At 48.1% G+C, this 20607-nt stretch overlaps 1 protein-coding gene across 6 annotated transcripts in view; it reads right to left on the bottom strand.

Moving 5' to 3' along the window:
- ICA1L (islet cell autoantigen 1 like) overlaps positions 1-20607 on the bottom strand; it is an 87677-nt gene continuing 67070 nt past the window's right edge. For 5 of the 6 annotated variants that reach the window (XM_075933841.2, XM_075933842.2, XM_075933843.2 and 2 more), the window contains 3 exons: positions 15733-15831; positions 5806-5921; positions 1-137 (listed from right to left, as the gene is read on the bottom strand). In XM_075933841.2, the coding sequence (XP_075789956.2) occupies positions 5806-5921; positions 15733-15831 (215 nt within the window). In that variant the 3' untranslated portion in view covers positions 1-137. Of the gene's footprint in view, positions 138-5805; positions 5922-15726; positions 15832-20607 lie in introns of those variants that run through there. The other variant, XR_012905258.2, reaches the window with a different exon arrangement.

Genomic DNA, 20607 nt, shown 5'->3' with positions numbered 1-20607 from the left:
TATATTTATAGTCAAAAATATAATTTTGATTTTACACTTTGAGAGAAAAAAGCAAGTAGCTCACAAACAGGAGGGAAAAGATATAACAGGGAACAGATGTCCAAAATTATCTTCATCTCTGCACACAGCATCAACACCTGAAGGAAAAGGAAATGAATAGTAAACTGAGGGGTAGGGGTCCTGTCTGGCTTCCACAAAGCAAAGCTGCTAAAGCATGGGATGAGAGACCTTTTGCTTAGTTCAGGGCTAGGTAAGATGCTGTCTGCAGGCTGGATGCCCCCAGCACTTTAATCTGGCCCGTGGTGCCCGGCTCCATCGCAGACATGTTGCCTGGGAGGCATGAACCCTTTAAACAGAAGCAATTGAAAGGAGTTGCATCTCACAGCCCTGCCACTAACATGTTGCCTGGGAGCCGCTGGGCAGGCACTTGCCCTTTCAACTCCTGCTATTTACACTGCCTCCATTCCAAAATTGAAAGATTTTGCTCTCGTCCAAAAGAGTCTGCACTAAAAGCCTGTTCCTCCATCTGTGCAATGGTCTATGTCTTGTGATAGAAGCACAGTGCAGTAATGTCCAGGGATCCCAGCTATTTCAGACTGGAAGAGACCTCAGGAGGTCATGGAGACCAACCCCAACTAAATCATCCCTGCCAGGATGATTCCACTACCTTCCTAGGTAACCCATTCCAGTGCTTCACCACCCAACCTGGACCTTCCCCACTCCAACTTGAAACTATTGCTCCTTGTTCTGCCATGTCACTACTAAGAGAAGCCTCTCTCCATCCTCTTTGGAACCTTCCTTCAGGTAGTTAAAAGCTGCTAGCAAATCCCCACTCATTCTTCTGTAGACTAAACAAGCCCAAATTCCTCAGCCTCTCTTCATAGGTCGTGTGCTCTAGCTCCCTGATCATTTTTGTAGCCCTGCACTGCACCCTCTGCATCACCTCCCTTCTGTAATTGGGGGCCCCAGAATTGGATGCAGTAGTCCAAATGTGGCCTTACTAGTGCTGAATAAAGGGGCATAATTGCTTGTTTAGATTTGCTGGCAGTGCTCCAATTAATGCACCCTAATATGCCATTAGCCTTCTTGGCTTCCAGGGCACACTCTTGACTCATATCCAACTTATCCACTATAAGCCCTTTTCTGCTGAACTGCTGTTTAGCCAGTCTGTCCCCAGCCTATAATAAACGCATGGGATTCTTCCATCCCAAGTGCAGGACGCTGCACTTCTCCTTGTTGAACCTCCGCAGCGTGCTTTTGGCCCAATCCTGGACTCTAGCCCTACCCTCCAATGTATGTACCCCTCCCCCTAGCTTAGAGTCATCTGCAAACTTGCTGAGGGTGCAATCCATCCCCTCATCCAGGTCATTAATAATGGTACTGAACAAAATCATCCCTAGAACAGATCCTTGGGGCACTTAACTTGACACTGACCACCAAGCAGATATCAAGCGGTTGATTGCTACTTTCAAGATTTGGAAAAACGCTTCAGCCAGGTGTCAGCGATTAGTAGGGTTCTATTAGCAAGATCCTTGTGTTCCTCACCAACGAATTCCCAAGTGTTCAGGTTCCTCAATAAGTGTGATTGACCAAATTAGAACTTAGGACTAGTGTTGAAAGTCCTAATAGCTCACTGTTTCAACCCTCTGATTTCAGTGTTAGCATTCCATCTCTCCATACAAACTTTTTTACTGGTTGCCGTTACTCTGCTAGGTCAATATCCCAGCGAGGAGCCTTATCTATGCAGGAAACTTAACTGCATGTTAACAGGACGACATGAGATTGGGGAAAGATGGCTGGGGAGTTTCTCAGCAAAGTGACCTCTCCTTTCCATGACTGCCAGATCATTATCCTTCCCTCACGCTGGCCAAGGCTACTGCATCCAGCTGAAAAACTGGCACAATTTTTATATCAGCTATAACAACTCTGGAGATGCTGTTATCAGAACAATTTTGAGGGAATATTTTTACTAAGTTTAACTGAGAGACTTGCTCAGACTTGTATTTCTGCTATTGCTCAATAGAGGGTTGAGTGAGGATGCCCCATTTTTGTATTTTAATTACTCTCCAGAATTGTGATTACATTATCTGAAGCCATCACCTGTGGATAAATTATAGGAGCCCAAGTGTCATTTGGAGTATCCATTGATTTCCCATTTCCCTCAACAGTTGAAAGAAATATTCAGGTGAAAGCTTTTTTGCTCAGGACACCTGTGGAAATATTACTTCATCACTGCACCTTTTCTCCAGTTCTCTTCCCCTTTCCCCACAGTAGAATTGTCAAGCCTCATCTCCCAATTCGTAAGCAGCATCCAAGCCCCACAACCTTCTACTTCCAGCTAGCAACCCTGGGCTCAGTATAGCCTTGCTCTCTAAGCGGCGTGCCAGGATTTCAAAGGCTATGTCTACACTGCAGGCTTCTTGCACAAGAAGGCTGTGTCTAGACTGCACCCCTTTTGCGGAAAAGGGATGCAGATTAGACACAGCGCAATTGCAAATGAAGCGGGGAATTAAATCTTCCCCGCTTCATTTGCATGAACATGGCTGCTGCTTTTTTCCAGCTCGGGGCTTTGCCGGCAAAAAGCGCCAGTCTAGACGGGGATCTTTTGGAATAAAGCCTTTTCCGAAAGATCCCTTATTCCTCTTAAAATCAGGAATAAGGGATCTTTTGGAAAAGGCTTTATTTTCTGAAAGATCCCCGTCTAGACTGGCGCTTTTTGCTGGCAAAGCCCCGAGCCGGAAAAAAGCGGCAGCCATGTTCATGCAAACGAAGTGGGGGAGATTTAAATCCCCGCTTAATTTGCAATTGCGCTGTGTCTAATCTGTATCCCTTTTCCGCAAAAGGGGTGCAGTCTAGATACAGCCGAACTGTTTTGTGCAAGAGTTTTTGTGGAAAAATTCTGGCACAAGAGCGCATCTATACTGCCATGTGATTTTGTGGAAGAGATATGCTTTTGTGCAAGAGCATCCATGGCAGTGTGGATGCTATCTTGTGCAAGATAGCGTTGATGGCCATTTTACCCATAGGGCTTTCTTGTGCAAGATCCCCTGTTGCCTGTCCATACTGCCATCTTGGGGAAGAACTCTTGCACAAGAGCGCTTATTCCTCGTGGGGAGAGGAATAACTCTTGTTCAAGAAGCCCTGTTTTCCGATGCTTTACTGTAAATTTATTTGCGCAAGAACGCGCATGCAGTGTAGACACTCTGCAAGTTTTTGCACAAGAATGGCTGTTCTTGCACAAGAAGCCTGCCGTGTAGACATAGCCAAAGAGAGTTTAACTCTGGTATGCTACTTGCTCTCCTTTCTCCTCCCTGCTACCATCAAATTCCTTGAAGATTTTGAGTAGAAGAAAGGCAGTTGCCAGATCTACCTTGACCATGTAGAACTATTCTAAGACCTTCATTAATGTAATGTGTGGTAGGAACTAGGAAAGCTCTTAGCACTATTAACACGAACCTCTTCTGCATACAGGGATATATAAATTCTTGGCTACGTCTAGATTGGCATGATTTTCCGCAAATGCTTTTAACGGAAAAGTTTTTCTGTTAAAAGCATTTGCGGAAAAGAGCGTCTAGATTGGCACGGACGCTTTTCCGCAAAAGCACTTTTTGCAGAAAAGCGTCCGTGCCAATCTATATGCGGTTTTGCACAAGAAAGCCCCAATCGCCATTTTCGCCATTGGGGCTTTTTTGCGCAAAACAGTTTTTAGCTGTCTACACTGGCCCTCTTGTGCAAAAACGTTTCCAGAAAAGGGCTTTTGCCCAAATGGGAACGTCAAAGCATTTGCGCAAGCAGCACTGATTTCAGACAGTAGAACATCAATGCTTTTGCGCAAAATCAAGCAGCCAGTGTAGACTGCTGGCAAGTTTTTGCACAAAAGCAGTCGCTTTTGCGGAAAAACTTGCCAGTCTAGACGCAGCCCTTGTGTTTAAGCATACAGCAAAAAGGTCCCGAGTCCTAACCCAGGACCTTGCCACAGATCAGAGTCTTGGACTTGTTTTAATACAGAAGCACATCTGTATTGGATAACACTATTATGTCCCTTTTGGTATAGTGGCTTCTATGAAGTTTTTCAATGCTAGCTTGAAAACTAATTGCTGAAAGCAAAATGTAGTTCCAGTCCAAAGTTTATCCTGATCCTGCCAAGCATTAATTCCTACCTCTCCGTGTTCATGTTCAAACAACATGACTGATCTTTGGTTCATATTTTATGTTTGAATGACATTTGCTTAGCAATGCACTGTAGATTTCCATGCCATAACAATGCGTGGCTATTTGAATGATGTGTTTAATTGGTTTGTAAATAGGTTTCCTCTATCCCCTGTAACATGCTAGTTGCTGTGTCTTTGTGATCCAGAGCTGAGAGAGCCATGATTTGCTAGAATGGCAGTGGGGGGGAGGGGGGACTGTCAGTCACACAGGTACCAGGAATCCTTTGTCTTGTAATGAGAAGAAAAGTAGAAACTCCAGTACCTAGCTACCTGAAGAGCATGCAGATGGCCGAAGGTAAAAAGATAGATACACATTTGTCCAACACAATCTAACTTGTCATTCAAAATTTAAAAAATTAGAAAAGTTTCCTTACAGGTGGAGTAAGTTGTCCAACATGCTCCAAGTGATCACCAAAATGAGGTGGTAAATCTTTTCCATTCAAAAAGATCAAAACATACAGGTGAATTCTTCTTGTTCCCTTTTTAACAAAATACTTAATTCTATTTACGATATAACGAAAAGAAAAATTCTATTGCTACAGAGGAATGGCTGGGTAATTCGACTGTATCTCTACTAAGATTCTGAATCTGATGAGTAAAAAGGCTCCTTGTTAAAATAGAGGCTAAAATAATGGCATATGCTGTTAGCCAACTTTAGTCCTGATTATACCTTTGCAGCCCCTCTAAAATACCTGCAGTTGCAGACAAAGACACAATTTGGCCTGGGCTTTCTTCTGAAAAGCTAATTGAATGAATAGGATGTGTCCTACTCTTGACACAGGCTGTTTGTGCTGCTGACAGTGCAAAGTGGCTGTAAAGCCAGTTTAAACACCTATCTAGGGATCCGTCTCAGCTAGTGTTCTGCCTCTATTCCTGTCATGCCCTAGCCGAGGGAATGTCCTGTGGGAAGTGGATATGGCTGATGTACTCGTGCGCTCTGGCCCTTTTGAACTGCAGGCATCTTAGTGCAACTCAGAGTAGCTCTGAGACTGTTCAAATTTGGGCTGGGAGCCAAACATGCCCATGCTGTCACCCAGGATTAGGAAGTCTCAAAGCTAACTTAAAGTCACCTCTATTTCTTCCCTGTTAGTCCTGCCTCATGCATGAATTGGACAGACTGGAGGGTCTGGTTCCAGATGTACAATCTTCTTGAAGTTTAATGAGTGTCCTATGGAAGAGCCAAGGTACTATGTGACCTGAAAGTATTTTCTGGGAATTAACATCTTTACACTGAAATAAGGTAACTCTTTTGTGCGTGGGGGGGGGGAAGTAATTATCTTGATCTAGCTTTGCTTGTCTTGTAATTTTGTCTTGATGAAACTAAGAATTTTCAGTATTGATCATGAACAGCTCACCAGAAACTAGCCATAACACCAAGACATCAAAAATAATGGGACTTTCTCTAATGCTCTCAAACAACATCCAACACACTTTCTCTGTAGTTTGTCATGCCTTACTGTATGACATTATAATTACAGTTTCAATGTTGTGCATCTGGACTAGAATCTAAAATCTTCTCTAGAAAGGCATGGGGAAGTAATATTTTAAGGCTGCTGCAGTGAAACATAAGAGCGTATCCAGTGGGTAACTATACTCAAGCATTGAGGAGTTCATCATCTGAGCGTCCAATAGTGTCTGGATTTGAAAGGGGATCCAGGTCTGCAAAGAGACTGAACCAGGCTGACACATCTTGATTACTGCTCTCCATAGCTAGAAAAAAACAATAAAATTACATTCTTTGTTGAACTGCTCTTTGACCCAACCAGACCTTTTAAGTAATAAAATATTTCAGTTGGCCTTATCACATTTATTTAATCAAATGAAATAGATAATTGCTGTATGTTTTCTTTAATCAAAGTCCATATATACTGAAATTAACGCAGAGCAGCTTATTAAGATAAGTTAATAACTTATCTTCATTTGCCATTCTACAGGGTGCATGCAAGTTAATTTAAATAAATGAAATGCAAAATGTTTTGAAGTGTTACTGAAACAAAAACCTCCATTACTATCCCCACAAAAACAGTTCATAATGCAGAGTTGAAAATTTAGACACAATCTACATCAATTTTTTCTCTGCTCATTAAGCTGCAGTATATTACTGAAGTGTATCACTGTGGCAAATATGAAATAGTAGGCAAGAGTGTTTAGTTGTTTTACTCTTGAAATATAAAAACGTGTAAGTCCAGTTTTATCCCCATGTCAAGTGCCACTTAGTGTTCCGTGCTGCTGCAGCTTGCCCCTATAATATCTGATTTGCGCATTTGGATGTTGAGAAAGAAAATAGATCTGTGCCACTTCTGGAATTTTCTGAGGTACACTTAATTTGCATATAAATGGTAGTTTTATGTTTATCAAAAATCTGTGGGTTTTAGAAACCTGGTGAAACACTGGAACATTAAACCATTTCATGTAACTTCATTTTAAAAAGAAACACTGGCTATGTAAAGCATTAATTTCAAATAAAATAGTAATAAAAATTGTATCATCCCTTTCACTATTGAAGAAAGCTCCCTTTTTGCTCTTTGGTTGAAATAAATCTCACTGTATACAGCATGTGCTGTCTCTAAGTCAAGTGAAACATGCAGACACATATAATTGAGACATGTTAGTTATACACCAGTACGTGTACTGCAATTGCTGTATAAACTTTAGATCTCCAAATAACTTAGGACTCTACATCTGCTGACAGCATGACACTAGTTGAGATAGGTCATATTTTCAGTTGTTTACTGGCTAAGGCAGGGGTCAGCAACCTTTTCAAACCAAAGAGCCAAACTACAACAAAATTCAGAACAAGTGGTCAACAAAGAGCCGGATAAGAATGCCTGTTTGCATGACTGAAAATACACAACTTAATAGTATTGATAATTGACATAATAATAGCATAAATGAAACATTGTAGTCACAGACTTTAATTAATGGGACTTCTGCTGCTGCATCTTTTTGCACATTTTGAAGTTTACATCATAACTGGTCAAATCCAGCTTCATGCACGCATTCAGGGTGTCTTCAGGCATTCTTATGGCAGGGGGCTGGAGATGCAGGGGTATGAAGGGCTCAGGGCAGGGGGTTCAGGTGTATGATGGGCTCAGGGTTGGAGTGTGTGGCGGGGGGGTGCAGGAGACGGGATGTGGGGGTGCAGGAGTTTGTGGATGTGGAAGTATGAGGGGCTCAAGGCAGGGGGTTCAGGTGTCTAATGGGCCCAGGGTTCATGTGGGGGGGGGGGGTGTGAAGGAGTGTTATGATGCTGCCGCCAGATGGGGGCTGGTCCCTAATTGGGTGCTTGTTGTCCAGACTTCATTTTTAAATAAAGTAAAATATTATGTCCAGCACAAAAGATTTCAACATTGTCTATATTTATGGCAGGACTGAGGAAAAGAACGGCTACTTACCTGTAACTGTTGTTCTTTGAGATGTGTTGCTCATGTCCATTCGAATTAAGTGTGTGCACCGCATGCACCGCGTCTTCTGGACCATTTTCCCTAGCAGTACCAGTAGCGCCAGCAGGGCCCCCCCTGGAGTGGCGCCACCATGGCAGGGCATAAGTATCCCTGCCGGTGCTCCCCCACCTCAGTTCCTTCTTGCCGGATGCCCCAACGAAGAGGAGTTGGGGGGGGGAAATCAAATGGACATGAGCAACACATCTCGAAGAACAACAGTTACAGGTAAGTAACGGTTCTTTTCTTCTTCGAGTGGTTGCTCATGTCCATTCAAATTAGGTGACTTCCAAGCCAACCCTACTTCAAGGAGCAGGGGTTGGAGCACTCAGAAAGAGAAGTCTATCCAAGTTGAACCCAAACAAATTTATTCAACTAAGAGAACACAGAAAAACTGTAGAAAAGTGCAATGTGGTACAGATAAAACAAACATATTTACAATACAGAGCTGAAGACTGCAGATCTCAACCCTGCGTCCTCCCTAGCCTGCTGTGCCAGCGCGTAGTGCACCGTAAAGGTATGGAGCGACGACCACGTGGCTGCCCTGCAGATTTCAGTGATTGGAACCTGCACCCCAAAAGCCACAGAGGACACTTGCGCCCTGGTGGAATGTGCTGTAACCCAGGGCAGGACCTTCCTGGCCAAGGCTTAACACTCCCTGATACACCCTGCAACCCAACTGGACAATCTCTGTGTCGATATGGGAAGCACTTTCATTCTGTCAGCGACAGCAATAAACAATTGTTTGGATTTGTGAAAGGGTTTAGTCCTGTCAATATAAAAAGCTAGCGCATGTCTAGCATCCAGGGAATGAAGTATTTGCTCCTTAGGGGAGGCATGGGGCTTTGGAAAGAAAACTGGGAGGTAAATTTCTTGGGACAAATGGAATGGTGACACCACCTTGGGGAGAAATGCCGAATGAGGGCGGAGCTTCACATTATTGTCTGAGAACACTAGGTAGGGTGGGTTTACAGTTAACGCCCTCAGCTTGGAGACCCTGCGAGCCAACGTAATGGCCACAATGAACGCAACCTTCATAGAGAGGTGCTTCAAAGAACACATGGCCAGCAGCTCAAAGGGGGGCGACACAAGTCTAGACAACACGAGGTTAAGGTCCCAAGCAGGGAGAGGGGTTCTAACCGAGGGGTACAACTTATCCAAACCCTTAAGGAACCTTTTGACCACAGGGTCAGAAAACAGAGAGACTGCTGCCAAATCAACATGGAAAGCAGAGAGAGATGCCACATGGACTTTGATAGAGGAGGTAGATAGGCCACCAAACCTAAGCTCAAAAAAGTAGTCCAGAATGGACAGGACAGGTGCACTCCCCTTCTGGACACCCAAAACGAGAACCGCCACCACTTGGCTGCATACTACTTAGGTTTGCATACTTACTTGGTTTCCTACTACTTAGGAGCACCTTCTGTACCTTCTGGGAACATTCCATTTCCGGTTGGGTCAGCCACAAATAAACCAGGCCATCAGGTGGAGAAAACTGAGATTCGGGTGAACCATGAGGCCCCCGTCCCAAGGCTGGGTCAGGAGATCCTGAGCTGGCGGGAGCATTATAGGCTCCTCGCTGCGCATATCCATCAGGATAGGGAACCAGAACTGCCTGGGCCACCGAGGGGCTGTCAGGATGACCGTGGACCTGAAGGTCTTGACCTTGGTCAGAACCCTGGGAATTAGGGGAAATGGAGGGAAAGCATAGAGGATGCCCGCCGGCCACGGCACAGTCATGGCATCCCCCCTGGAGTGTTCCCCCAGCCCCAACACAACAGTAACTCTGGCACTTGGTGTTGCGTGACGAGGCAAACAGGTCTACTAGAGGACAACTCCACCTGTGGAAGACCTGACAAAGGGCCGAATCCTTGAGAGACCATTCGTGAGCTCTGAAGGACCTGCTCAGAGCATTGGCCAGCAAGTTTTTGCACCCCGGCAGGTACTCTGCCTGCAAAACTATGTCTTGCGCTACGCACAGGTTCCAGCGCCACAAAGCCTCGTGGCAGAGGGGAAGCGATTGGGCTCCCCCCTGCCTGCTGAGATAAAACACAGCTGCTGTGTTGTCCAGGCAGACCAGGACAGAGCAGCGAGACAGCTTCAACGGGAAGGTCTCGCAGGCTCTCCTGACTGCCCTGAGCTCCCGGACATTTATGTGCAGAGCCCACTCTGCAGGAGACCACAAACCCTGGGTTCTGTGACACCCCAGATGTGTTCCCCAACCCAGGTCCAAAGCATCTGTGACCAGTGTAAGCGAGGGGGGAGGTACAGTGAACGGACCCGCGCTGCACACCACCGCCTCCTGAGTCCACCATTGTAAGGAGGCTATCACCTCCGGAGGCACTGTGAGAACCATGTCCCAGAGACCCCTGGACTGGTTGAATGCCCTTGCCAACCAGGCCCGCAGAGGCCTGAGCCTCATTCGAGCATGGCATACCACATACATACATGCCGCCATGTGTCCCTGCAGCCTCGAGCAGACCCAGGCGGTCATGATGGGGAACCGGGTTAACTCAGAGACCAGCTCCACTATGGACAGAAACCTGGCTCTGGGAAGGAGTGCTCTCATCACCCTGGTGTCCAGGAGGGCACCTACGAATTCGAGGTGCTGAGAGGGAGTCAACAATGACTTTTCCTCATTTAGCATGAGTGAGGGCCCTTGTGAGGGAAACATGGGCTTCCGCTTGGTCGTAGGAACGACCACGAATCAGCCAGTCGTCTAGGTACGGAAAGACATGTACCCCTTTTTTGCGGAGGAACGCCACTACGAACGCCATGCATTTTGTAAAGACCCTGGTGCTGTTGATAGACCAAATGGGAGCACTGTAAATTGGAAGTGGCATTGGGAAACAATAAAACGGAGAAACCTCCTGTGACTGGGTCTTATTGCCACATGGAAATAAGCGTTCTTGAGATTGAGAGTTGCGTACCAGTCTCCTAACTGTAAAACTGGGATAACAGAGGCCAGGGTTACCATTCTGAACTTGGATTACACCACCGTCTTGTTGAGGTCCCTGAGATCTAAGATTGTCCCAAAACCCAAGGGTGGGGTTCGTCCAATGAAATACAGGGAATAAAACCCCTTGCCCTTCAGATGTGAAGGGACCCTCTCCACGGCTCCCTTTTCGAGGAGCGCTAACACCTCCTGATGAAGGATGCCTTCGTGAGAGATGTCCCTGAAAAGGGATGGGGTGGGTAGGTTGGAAGGGGGCGAGCCCAGGAAGGGAATGGTATAGCCATTTCTGACTATTTTTAGAACCCATGTGGTGATTTCTGCCCAGGCGTGGGCAAACCGGGATAACCTGGCCCCAAACGGGGGGCCAGGGTGGGAGGCTGGTGCACAACTCTCTAGCAGCCCATCAAAACTGGTGCTTGGGCTGCTGAGAGGGGCCTTGACCAACCCCATGGGAGTTGTCCCCTCTTGGGCGGCATCGACAACCCCTTGCAGACGACGGGCCTCCACTGGGGGCATAAGGATGGCGTCTCCAGTAATCCCCACGGGGGACCTGGGACTGTGTTCTCCCCTGCTGTCTATAGGGAAGCTGATGATGCTGAGGGGCTGGCATGTGGATCCCCAAGGGCCGGAGAGTAGATCTCGTGTCCTTAAGCGTATGGAGCCTGGAGTCAGTGTGCTCCGAAAACAATGCTTTGCCGTCAAAAGGCAGGTCCTGAATCGTGGTTTGGATGTCCGGAGGTATTCCAGACACCTGCAGTAGGCAACGCCGGTGAGGGGTCCACCAAGGCTTCATCAGGAGATGAAGACGACGACGACTCTTGGATCGGTACTGGATCCAGCGTAGGGCCCGCTGAGAAGCCAGCTGAACAGACGGCATCATTTGCGGGAGCGGCTCCAGCACCGAGGCTTGCAGCTCTGTAGCGGCATCTGTAGTAACAGACCTCTGGGGCGAAGGAAGGGGTTGTGACAGCGACACCAATGGCTGCGCTCAGTGCCCCTGCCACTGGTGGTATGCCCACGGCATCCAGAAGGGCCATTGTGGTTGAGGCGGCCAAGTCTTCTGCACACGCGAACAATCACACTGGTGCCGGGAACAGGATCTTTGACAAGAGGAAGCTCCTGAGGACTCCGACCTGAACAAAGCTGCATCAGAATCCGACGGGTAGTCAGACTCAGGCCAGGAAGGCACAGATGACGAATGCCCTGCCACCAACGGGGGGGCAAACCTGGTCATAGACTCGGGTTTGCCTGCGTGCATGCGATGAGGGCGTGCCGGCGCTGGGAAGACAGGTCCCGGTGCCAGTTGCGGTACTGGGAGGACAGGTCCCAGTGCCGGGAGTGGAGCCGGTGTTGGGAAGACAGGTCCTGGTGCCGGTTGTGGTGCAGACACGGTGCATGGCTGTGCTGTCGAAGTCGGTACTGGTTGTGGGTGCGGAACCCCCAAAGCCAGCTGTCCTTCTGGCAGCAGCCCCGTCGCTGTTCCTGCAGACTCTACTGCAGGCTGGAACGAAAGCGCTACAGCTGCCAAGACAAACCTCGAAAAGATCAATGTTACCGGGTGATGGAGGTATCGGCATGGCCCACGGGGCCAATGCCGTTGCCTGTAACAGTGCCAAAACCTGCATCAGTGCCGAAGAGCCCGGAGCTGGAATTTGCATCGGTGCCGAAAAGCTTGATGTCGAAGGGCCTGGTGCCGAAGACTGGGGCAGCACCCCGGGAAAGCTGCTCAGCGCTGGTACCGATGATGGTGCCGTAGACGGTGATGCAAGGCTTGGGTGATACAGTACTAGTGCAGCCAAGATGGGGTCTGGAAGAGGTCCCAGCACCGAGGGGGGTCGAGCCCAGTCGAGCGCCGGGTGAAGCCTGGCGGCCTGCACCGAGACCATCGCCGAGGTAGAGGCAAGCAGTACTGGTCCCACAGGGGACAGTCCCGCTGCATAAGCGACTGGTGCCAGCTGATCACGCCGGTGCGGAGGCGAAGCCAGTGACAGCACGGCCTCCAGCGTAGGCGATCTTGACCTCTCTGCCTCAACCGACGATGGAGGGGAGGTAGTGAGGCTAATGAGATCTTGCGCTGCCTCAAAAGTGTCCGGCGTGGAGGGACGGTGTGAGGGTAGCTGCCCTGGGCTGGATGGTTGTCCCGCTCGCTTACGCCACACAGTGGTAGTCGGGGACATGTGCACCGGAGACTCAGCACTGCGGTGTAGGCCCAACTTGGACTTGCAGCTCGGAGACCTACCATGGGACATTCCTGATCTCTTCGGTGCCAGGGAGTGAGAACGGTGCCGAGCCCTCGATACCAAGGCCCGCTCCAGAGATGAGTGTTGTGCGTGGACGCCGGTACACTGCGCACCACAGAGTGTCCAGCCGGTGCCGGCTGTAAAGCCGCCTCCATGAGGAGAAGTTTTAAACGGGAGTCCCTCTCCCTCTTAGCTTAAACAACCTGCAGATCTTACAGGCGTCTGTTAGGTGGCCCTCACCCAGACACTTCAGACAACTATCGTGAGGGTCTCCTTTGAGCATAAACTTTGCACACACAGCACACGCCTTAAAGTCTTGCAGCCCTGGCATTCCTCACCCCCCGAAGAGGGAGAAGAAAAAACAAAGAACTGCCAACTATCTAACTAATTTGAACTATTTAGAACTATTTACAACATTAAGAGAAAAACGGGAACCATTAACTGCTCTAACAGAGATACACGCTCCAACAACCATCACGGGCGGTAAGAAGGAACTGAGGTGGGGGAGTGCCGGCAGGGGTACTTATGCCCCACCATGGTAGCACCACTCCAGAGGGCGCTCTGCCGGCGATACGGGTACCGCTAGGGAAAACGCTCTGGAAGACGCGGTGCATGCGGTGCGCACACCCAATTCGAATGGATATGAGCAACCACTCGAAGAAGAACCTTTTTCTGGATCGGGGGCCATTAACCCTCAGAAAAATCAGTCGGAGACCACACAAGTGAGAAATAAAAAAAACCCTCCAAAATCCCCCAACCTTCATTGATGTGGCCCCTGACTAAAACACCTCACTCTCCTGGTGCTCCAGCCCCATGGTGGGGGGAGGGAGGACTAAGCTTCAAGGCCAAATTTACTCTTCTGGGGTTCCAGGGTTAGTGGATTTTGTGGGCCCCCATAGGCTCTGGGGTGGGGCTAAAAATAAAGGGGTAAGTATGTGGAACAGGGCTGCCAGTGAATGGGATGGCAGTGCAGGAGCTGGGTGGGAGATGGGATGCAGGAGGGGGTGCAGGAACAAGGTATGAGTGGGAAGTAGGATGCAGCCATGAGCTGGGGCCAGAGTGTCTGGCCAGAGGGGAGGAGGCAAGAGCAGACTGAGGGTCTTGGTGGGGAGAGTGCATGAGGGTGGTGGAGTGTGGGGTGAGGGGCCACTTACTTCCTTTCACACCGCATCACAGAAACCATGTAACACAGCCTCCTGTTACTCCCATTTGCCAGATTCTGGCCAATGGGAGCAAAGGGGAAGCCTCCAGGAAGTGCATCCCTGCAAGGCATTTCCCCCATCTGGGGGAAGGAAAACAGTAGCACATGAAGTCATTTTTGGCTCCACTTGTTCCCTGCATGCTGTATCCAGTGGGGAGGCTCGGGGTTTCTCCCCTCTCCCCACAGGAAGCCAGTGCTGATGTTCCAATCTTGCAGGGAGCTGTAAGGTTTTAGTGCCAGCGCTGGCTCCCTGCTGCAGGGAGAGCTAGGGGAGGGCTGAGCTGGAGCTCCAAAAGAGCCATATCTGGCTCCTCAGTGAGCTATATTTGGCTTACAAGCCATAGGTTGCCAACCCCTGCCCTAAGGTATGGTGGTTGTTTTATAAGTCAGACTCCCAAATTCCAATATCATTTTAAAAGTGTTTACAGTTGTTACTGGTGCTAATAGACATGAGCTTATATTGATACAATGCTATAGTTTTTGCTGGAAGATACAGGCAGTCCCCGACTTACGCGGATCCGACTTATGTCGGATCCGCAGTTACGAACGGGGCTGCCCCAGAGTACACGGACTGCGGGACCTCGCGGTCCTGCCGCCCGTGTACTCTGGGGCTTTCTCTGTGTCTCCCTGGTCTGCAGACCAGGAAGACGCAGAGCAAAGCCACAGAGGGGCTCGGGCAGCCCAGGGGCGCCTGGGCTGCCCGAGTCCCCCTACTTGCCCCCCCGCGGCTTTGCAAAGCCGCGGGGGGGCTCAGGCAGCGGGGCACCCCAGGCGCGCCTGGGCTGCTCCGCTGCCGGCTTCCCCGAGGCTTTGCAAAGCCGCGGGGGAAGCCGGCAGCGGGACAGCCCAGACACCAGCAGACCAGGGAGACGGGGAGCAAAGCCGCGGAGGACCCAGGCGGCAGGACCGCGGTGCGTCTCGGTCCGCCGCCCGTGTCTTCCTGGTCTGCTGGGGTGGGCGGGGGGCGCAGCTAGTAGCCCCCCCCCCCAGCAGACTAAGCTTTTCTCCGGACGCCTGTGGCAGAGCAGCCGGGGTGCTGCCGGTTGGTCCCGCAGCGCCACTCTGGGCGCTACTGGTCCAACCCAGCAGCACCCCAGCTGCTCTGGTCCTGATTCAGCCGCTGCTGGTCAGTTTCAGCAGTGGCTGAATCAGGACGCCTGGGGCAGAGCAGATGGGGTGCTGCTGGGTTGGTCCAGTAGTGCCGAGGAGCGGCGCTACTGGAGCAACCCAGCAGCACCCCAGCTGCTCTGCCCCAGACGTCCTGATTTAGCCGCTGCTGAAACTGACCAGCGCTGACTACAGGAAGCCCGAGGCAGAGTTGCTCTGCCCCGGGCTTCCTGGAATCAGCTCCTGATCAATTTCAGCAGCAGTTCCGACTTACATACAGATTCAACTTAAGAACAAACCTACAGTCCCTATCTTGTACGTAACCCGGGGACTGCCTGTACTAGCATCTTGAAAGAAAACATAGAAAGAATAGTGTTCACAGATCCATGTGCTAAAGTAATTTTCTGTTTCAATTTTAATAATCAGTGCTGAGAGATGATGACAAAAAATCACTTTCAGAGTTATCTTGTCTCTTACCAGCAAATTATTCTGTTTTGAATAATAAGCCAAAACTAGTAGGTATGAAACATTGCTTATGAAGAAACATTGCTGCTGCAAAGATACAGAAATAACTTACATCGTGGTGATTGCTTTGGAGTGCTGTGTGAAGGAAATGGTTGGTTACCAGGCACCAAGTGGATAAGAGATTGCACAAATTCTGACTGAGATGTCCAGCCTTAGAGGAAAAAGTAATGGATTATGGAGCTATAACCACACACCGAAAATACTATAAAACATCATTTGAATGCAAAATATAGATCCCACATAGAACACTGGTTATTTTGTAGCACATGCAATTAATTATTAATCTTTACTAATGGTGATAGGGTTCAGATTTTTTGCCTTGGATAGCTTAAGGAAATATTAACCACTGTTAAATGTATCAACAAGCAATCCCATCCCACTCTTTAACCTAGTGCTAGATGTCCCACAGTTGCAAACAAGATATTTAATATTGCCAAAGTATATATATAATCCTGCTATTTCTGTTCCCTATCACACAAGTGTATACCAAGATAAACTGAGGGTAACCTTGGATTTATGCTTGTGTAACCAAGAGAAGAATTTGCCTCAACATTTTCATTTAACTTTCTAGAAGATTTATTGGAAATTCTAGAGTAACTCAGACTCAGCATTTCACTATATTATAAAGGCCTAAACATTAAAAACCAGAAAATACAAATATTTAAAATAGCTAAACAATATGTATTTAATAGCTAGAGGCTGTGTCTACACTGGCATGAATTTCTGGAAATGCTTAAAATGGAATACTATTCCGTTTTCAGTTTTTCCGGAAAAGGAGCGTCTACATTGGCAGGCTGCTTTTCCGGAAAAGCCCTTTTTCCGGAAAAGCGTCTGTGGCCAATGTAGACGCGCTTTTCCGGAAAAGAGCCCCGATCGCCATTTTTGCAATCGGGGCTTTTTTCCGGAAAAGACTACTGGGCTGTCTACACTGGCCCTTTTCTGGAACAGTGTTCCGGAATAAGGACTTATGCCCGAGCGGGAGCAGAATAGTTTTTCCGGAATAGTGGCTGATTTTGTACAGTAGAGCATCATTGCTTTTCCGGAAATTCAAGGGCCAGTGTAGACAGCTCGCAGCTTATTCCGGAAAAGCGGCTGATTTTCCGGAATAAGTGGCCCAGTGTAGACACAGCCAGAATGTGTGGTCATAAAAATAAGGCCCCTGGAGATTTTTCTCAACATGTGCTATTGTATTAACAGATTTTTCTTTCTGTGAATTCATAAGAGGTAACTTACTTTGGATGAAAACAACAAATAGTCTGGTAGCACTTTATAGACTAACAAAGTTTAGTAGATTTTGGGTGCTAACTTTGTTAGTCTATAAAGTGCTACCAGACCATTTGTTGTTTTTTTTCTGTAACTGACTAACTCGGCTATCCCCTGAAGCTCACTTTGGATGGTTGTCCTTATGGGTGCTCCACCTTAAATGTCTTGATGCCTTGCACATCTAATAGGAGATCTGTGGTAGCAGTGCCCTGATTGGCTGCACGTGCATGCAGGCCATCTTATATGGCTGTGAGGTGCTACCTCTTGTGCAGTCAACCAACCCCAACCCCTCAGTTCCTTCTCTGCCTGAGAGGATCAATGTGAGTTCCAAACCAAGGGGGAGGGGGGAACGTGGATAGAGCGCCTACAGGCACAATCATTTCAAAGCATGTCAGCTACTGCACAAGGTGAGTAACCTCTTCTTCTAGGAGTGTCCCTGTGGGTGCTCCACCTTAGGTGACTATGGAGCAGAGCCCCTCAAAGGAAGAGCTTCAGATGACTCTAGACCAGGGACGGGGAACCTCAGGACCCCCTGCTTGCCTGGATCCAGCTCCCAAGCCTCATGATCCCCCGCCCCCCCCACCAGCATTGGGGAACCCACACTGGAGATCTAACCTCCCTCTGCCCCACCTTGGGGCTGCAGCACCCAAAATCTACTAGGCTCTAGTGTGCAAGGGGAATATGGGGAGTGTTTTTCCTTCTCAGTCAGGGGCCACGTCAGTGAGCATGTGGCTTTTTCCCCCTTCTTACTTGTGTGTAGTGCCTGACTCATTTTTCTGTGTGTCAGCGGCCCCTGAGCCAAAAGAGGTTCCTCACCCCTGCTATAGACAGTAGATAGGACTGAAGATACGAACTAAGTGCGGGTAGCAGAATCCAATTCTAGGGCATAGTGCTTGGTGAAAGTGTGAGTGGAAACCTAAGTAACAGCCCTACAAGTGTTTACTATGGGCATGTAGTTAAGAAACACTGTGGAGGCTGAGAGAGCTCTGGTGGAATGAGCTGTGGCAGTGGAACAGGGACAACGTTCTCTTGGTAACAGCCAGAAATCCATTTTGATAGTCTCTGTTTAGAGTGGGCCTTGCCCCTCAATCACTTGGTGGTAGACAGAAAGAGATGTGGGGACTTTCCAAATGGTTTTTTTTTTCTTTCCAGGTAGAAGGAGAGAGCTCTTTGTACACTGAACGTGTGAAGAGAGGCCTCCCTGGCATTAGTATGTGGTTTGTGAAAAAACACCACTAAGTATATGGGTTAGTAGTTCAGGTGAAAAGGAGAGGCCACTTCATTTATGACTTTGAGGTAGGGCATAGGATTACTTTATCCTTATGAAATATGCTATAGGATAGATGAACCAGTAGTGCTCCTAATTCTCCCACCCTCCGCACCAATGTGATGGTTGGGGAAAGTGACTTTCATAGACAAGTGCAGGAAAGAACATGTCACTAGGAGTTCAAATGGTTTAGCCAGAAAAGTACAGAGTACAGGGTTAAGTCCTGCGTGGGGATTGGTTAAACCTTTAAGAAAGTACTTGGTAGTGGAGTGGTTGAAGATGGAGATGCTGTCCACCTTGTCATGCAATGAGGTGACTGTGGCTAAATGCACCTTTATGGAGCTGTTGGAAAGGCCTGGTTTTATTTTATTTTAGACTTAAGAGCTAGACTAGGACCATGGGTAAAGGAGTGTAGTGAGGAGACGTGCCTTGAGCCTTGCACCAGGAGACAAATCGGAGCCATTTCTAAGTGTATTTTGCATGTATTTGGCTGACGGCTATTCACAAGGATATTTTTCACCTCCTTGGAATAGCCAGCATCAATGTCCTCTATCCATGTAGTAGCCAGGCCTTGAAATGGACATAACCCACATCCTTTGTGAGAAAGTGGGACAGTAGCAGCAGAATTAGGGGTACTGCTTCCACCATCAGTGTCAGATAGGCAAACTATGTTTGTCCCAGCCAAGTGGGTGCTTACATGCTTTTCTGACTGTCTTGAGTTCTAAAATGCTTATGTAAGGTTGTTTCTGCTGGAAACCAACATCCCTGGATAGTATTGTTGCCTAATTGAGCACCCACCCCAAGAAAAAACACCTGTTGTAATAGTGGCAGCAGGGGCTCATCTTTGGCATGGGATGCTGGAGCATAATATTGTGTGATTGCAGCCACCACTGGAGGGGGAGGCTTTTCCATAGTAAGTTATTTGAAAAGGGAGTGCCTGTGTGGTGGGTAGCAGATGCAGAGCCAGATCTATAGGTACCTCATATGAAGCCTGGCATGTTTGACCACGTGTTATCTGGATCCGTAGACATGTCCAGGAAGATACTTGAAGGCTGTCTTCGATGGTAGCAATTAGGGTAGGATATTGAGATATCATTGTTGAGATAGCAAGGCAGTTAAGATAGGCCAACCATTGGAACGTCTGGAAGTTTATTTGGAAACTCAGGTTGTTAAAAAGGTTTACTTTGTGTTGCATTGCCTGAAGTGCTGATGGCTGGTTTAGTGTGTATGAGACAGTCATCCAGGTATGAGAAAATAATGATGCTGAGTCTGCAAAGGTGAGCTGCAGCAATGGCACGTACCTTGGAAAACACTTTTGGGGCTGTTGATAAGCTGAAAGATAGGACTCTATACTAGTAGAGCTGATGGCATAGTGTAAAACAAAGAAACTGTGCGCAGGATACATTGTGATGGGAAAATAAGCATCCTGAAGATTGAGGGACAAGACAATCTCCTTTCTCTTCTGCTGGAATTATGGTTGTGAGGGCTGCCATTTTGAAATGCTGGGTATGTACAAACTAATTGAGCTTGTGTAGATCTAGAATGGATCACTACCACTCCCATTCTTTTTCTGTATAGAAATAAAAGGAACAGAACCCTGTTCCCCTGTATTGAGGAGGTGGTACTAGTTCTATGGCTCCTAATTCCAGGAGACGGTTTATCTCCTATTGTAGGAGAAGCTCAGGAGAGGGGTCCCTGAAAATGGACTGGAAAGGGGGAAAGATGGGAGAAATAGAAATAAAAGGAATAGAATAACCCCGCTGAATAATTTCTAGGGCTCATTTGTCTGTGGCAATATCATTCCAAACTAGGTAAAAGGATGTCAAGTGGTCCCCAAAAGCTGGGGACATCAGTTTGGAATTGGTGAATGGAGAAGTCTCGTACCAGGGTCCTTTTAAGCTTAAGCTTAAGATTTAGCGCTGCTGCGCATGGAGCTGCTGTGGTCAAGGCAAAGGCCCCTCTCCCCTGTTCAAGGCAGCTCCCTGCTGAGGCTAGAGGAGAGGTGCACACCTCTGGCCCCAGCAGGGAGCTGCCACAGCTGGAGGTATTCTCTTCTGGCTTCAGCAGCAGGGCTGAATTAAGAAAAGGGCTTTAGAGTCTGCACCCCAGGGTCCCAGGTTGAAGGAATTCTCTTAGCCCAGTGCCAGTGTTCCCTGTAAGCTGACTGTTTGGGTGGCCACCGAGTAGAGAGATTCAAATGCCACCCATCTGATTAGCAGAGTGCTCACAGAGCCCACATCTGGCAGCATGTTTCTATTGATGCACATCTGCACATGTCTCAGAGCAAATGACAAAACAATTATTCTTCACACAGATGGAAAAAACATCCCATGACCCTAGGCCAGCCCTTCCTGCTGAGGGGGAGGAGGCTCTGCATTGTCTTTTCCTTCCCCTGCC

The sequence above is a fragment of the Pelodiscus sinensis genome, chromosome 7 (genome assembly GCF_052426305.1).
Source record: "Pelodiscus sinensis isolate ZL-2025 chromosome 7, ASM5242630v1, whole genome shotgun sequence".
Taxonomy (NCBI): Eukaryota; Metazoa; Chordata; order Testudines; family Trionychidae; genus Pelodiscus; species Pelodiscus sinensis.
This window is presented reverse-complemented; position numbering and strand designations above follow the sequence as displayed.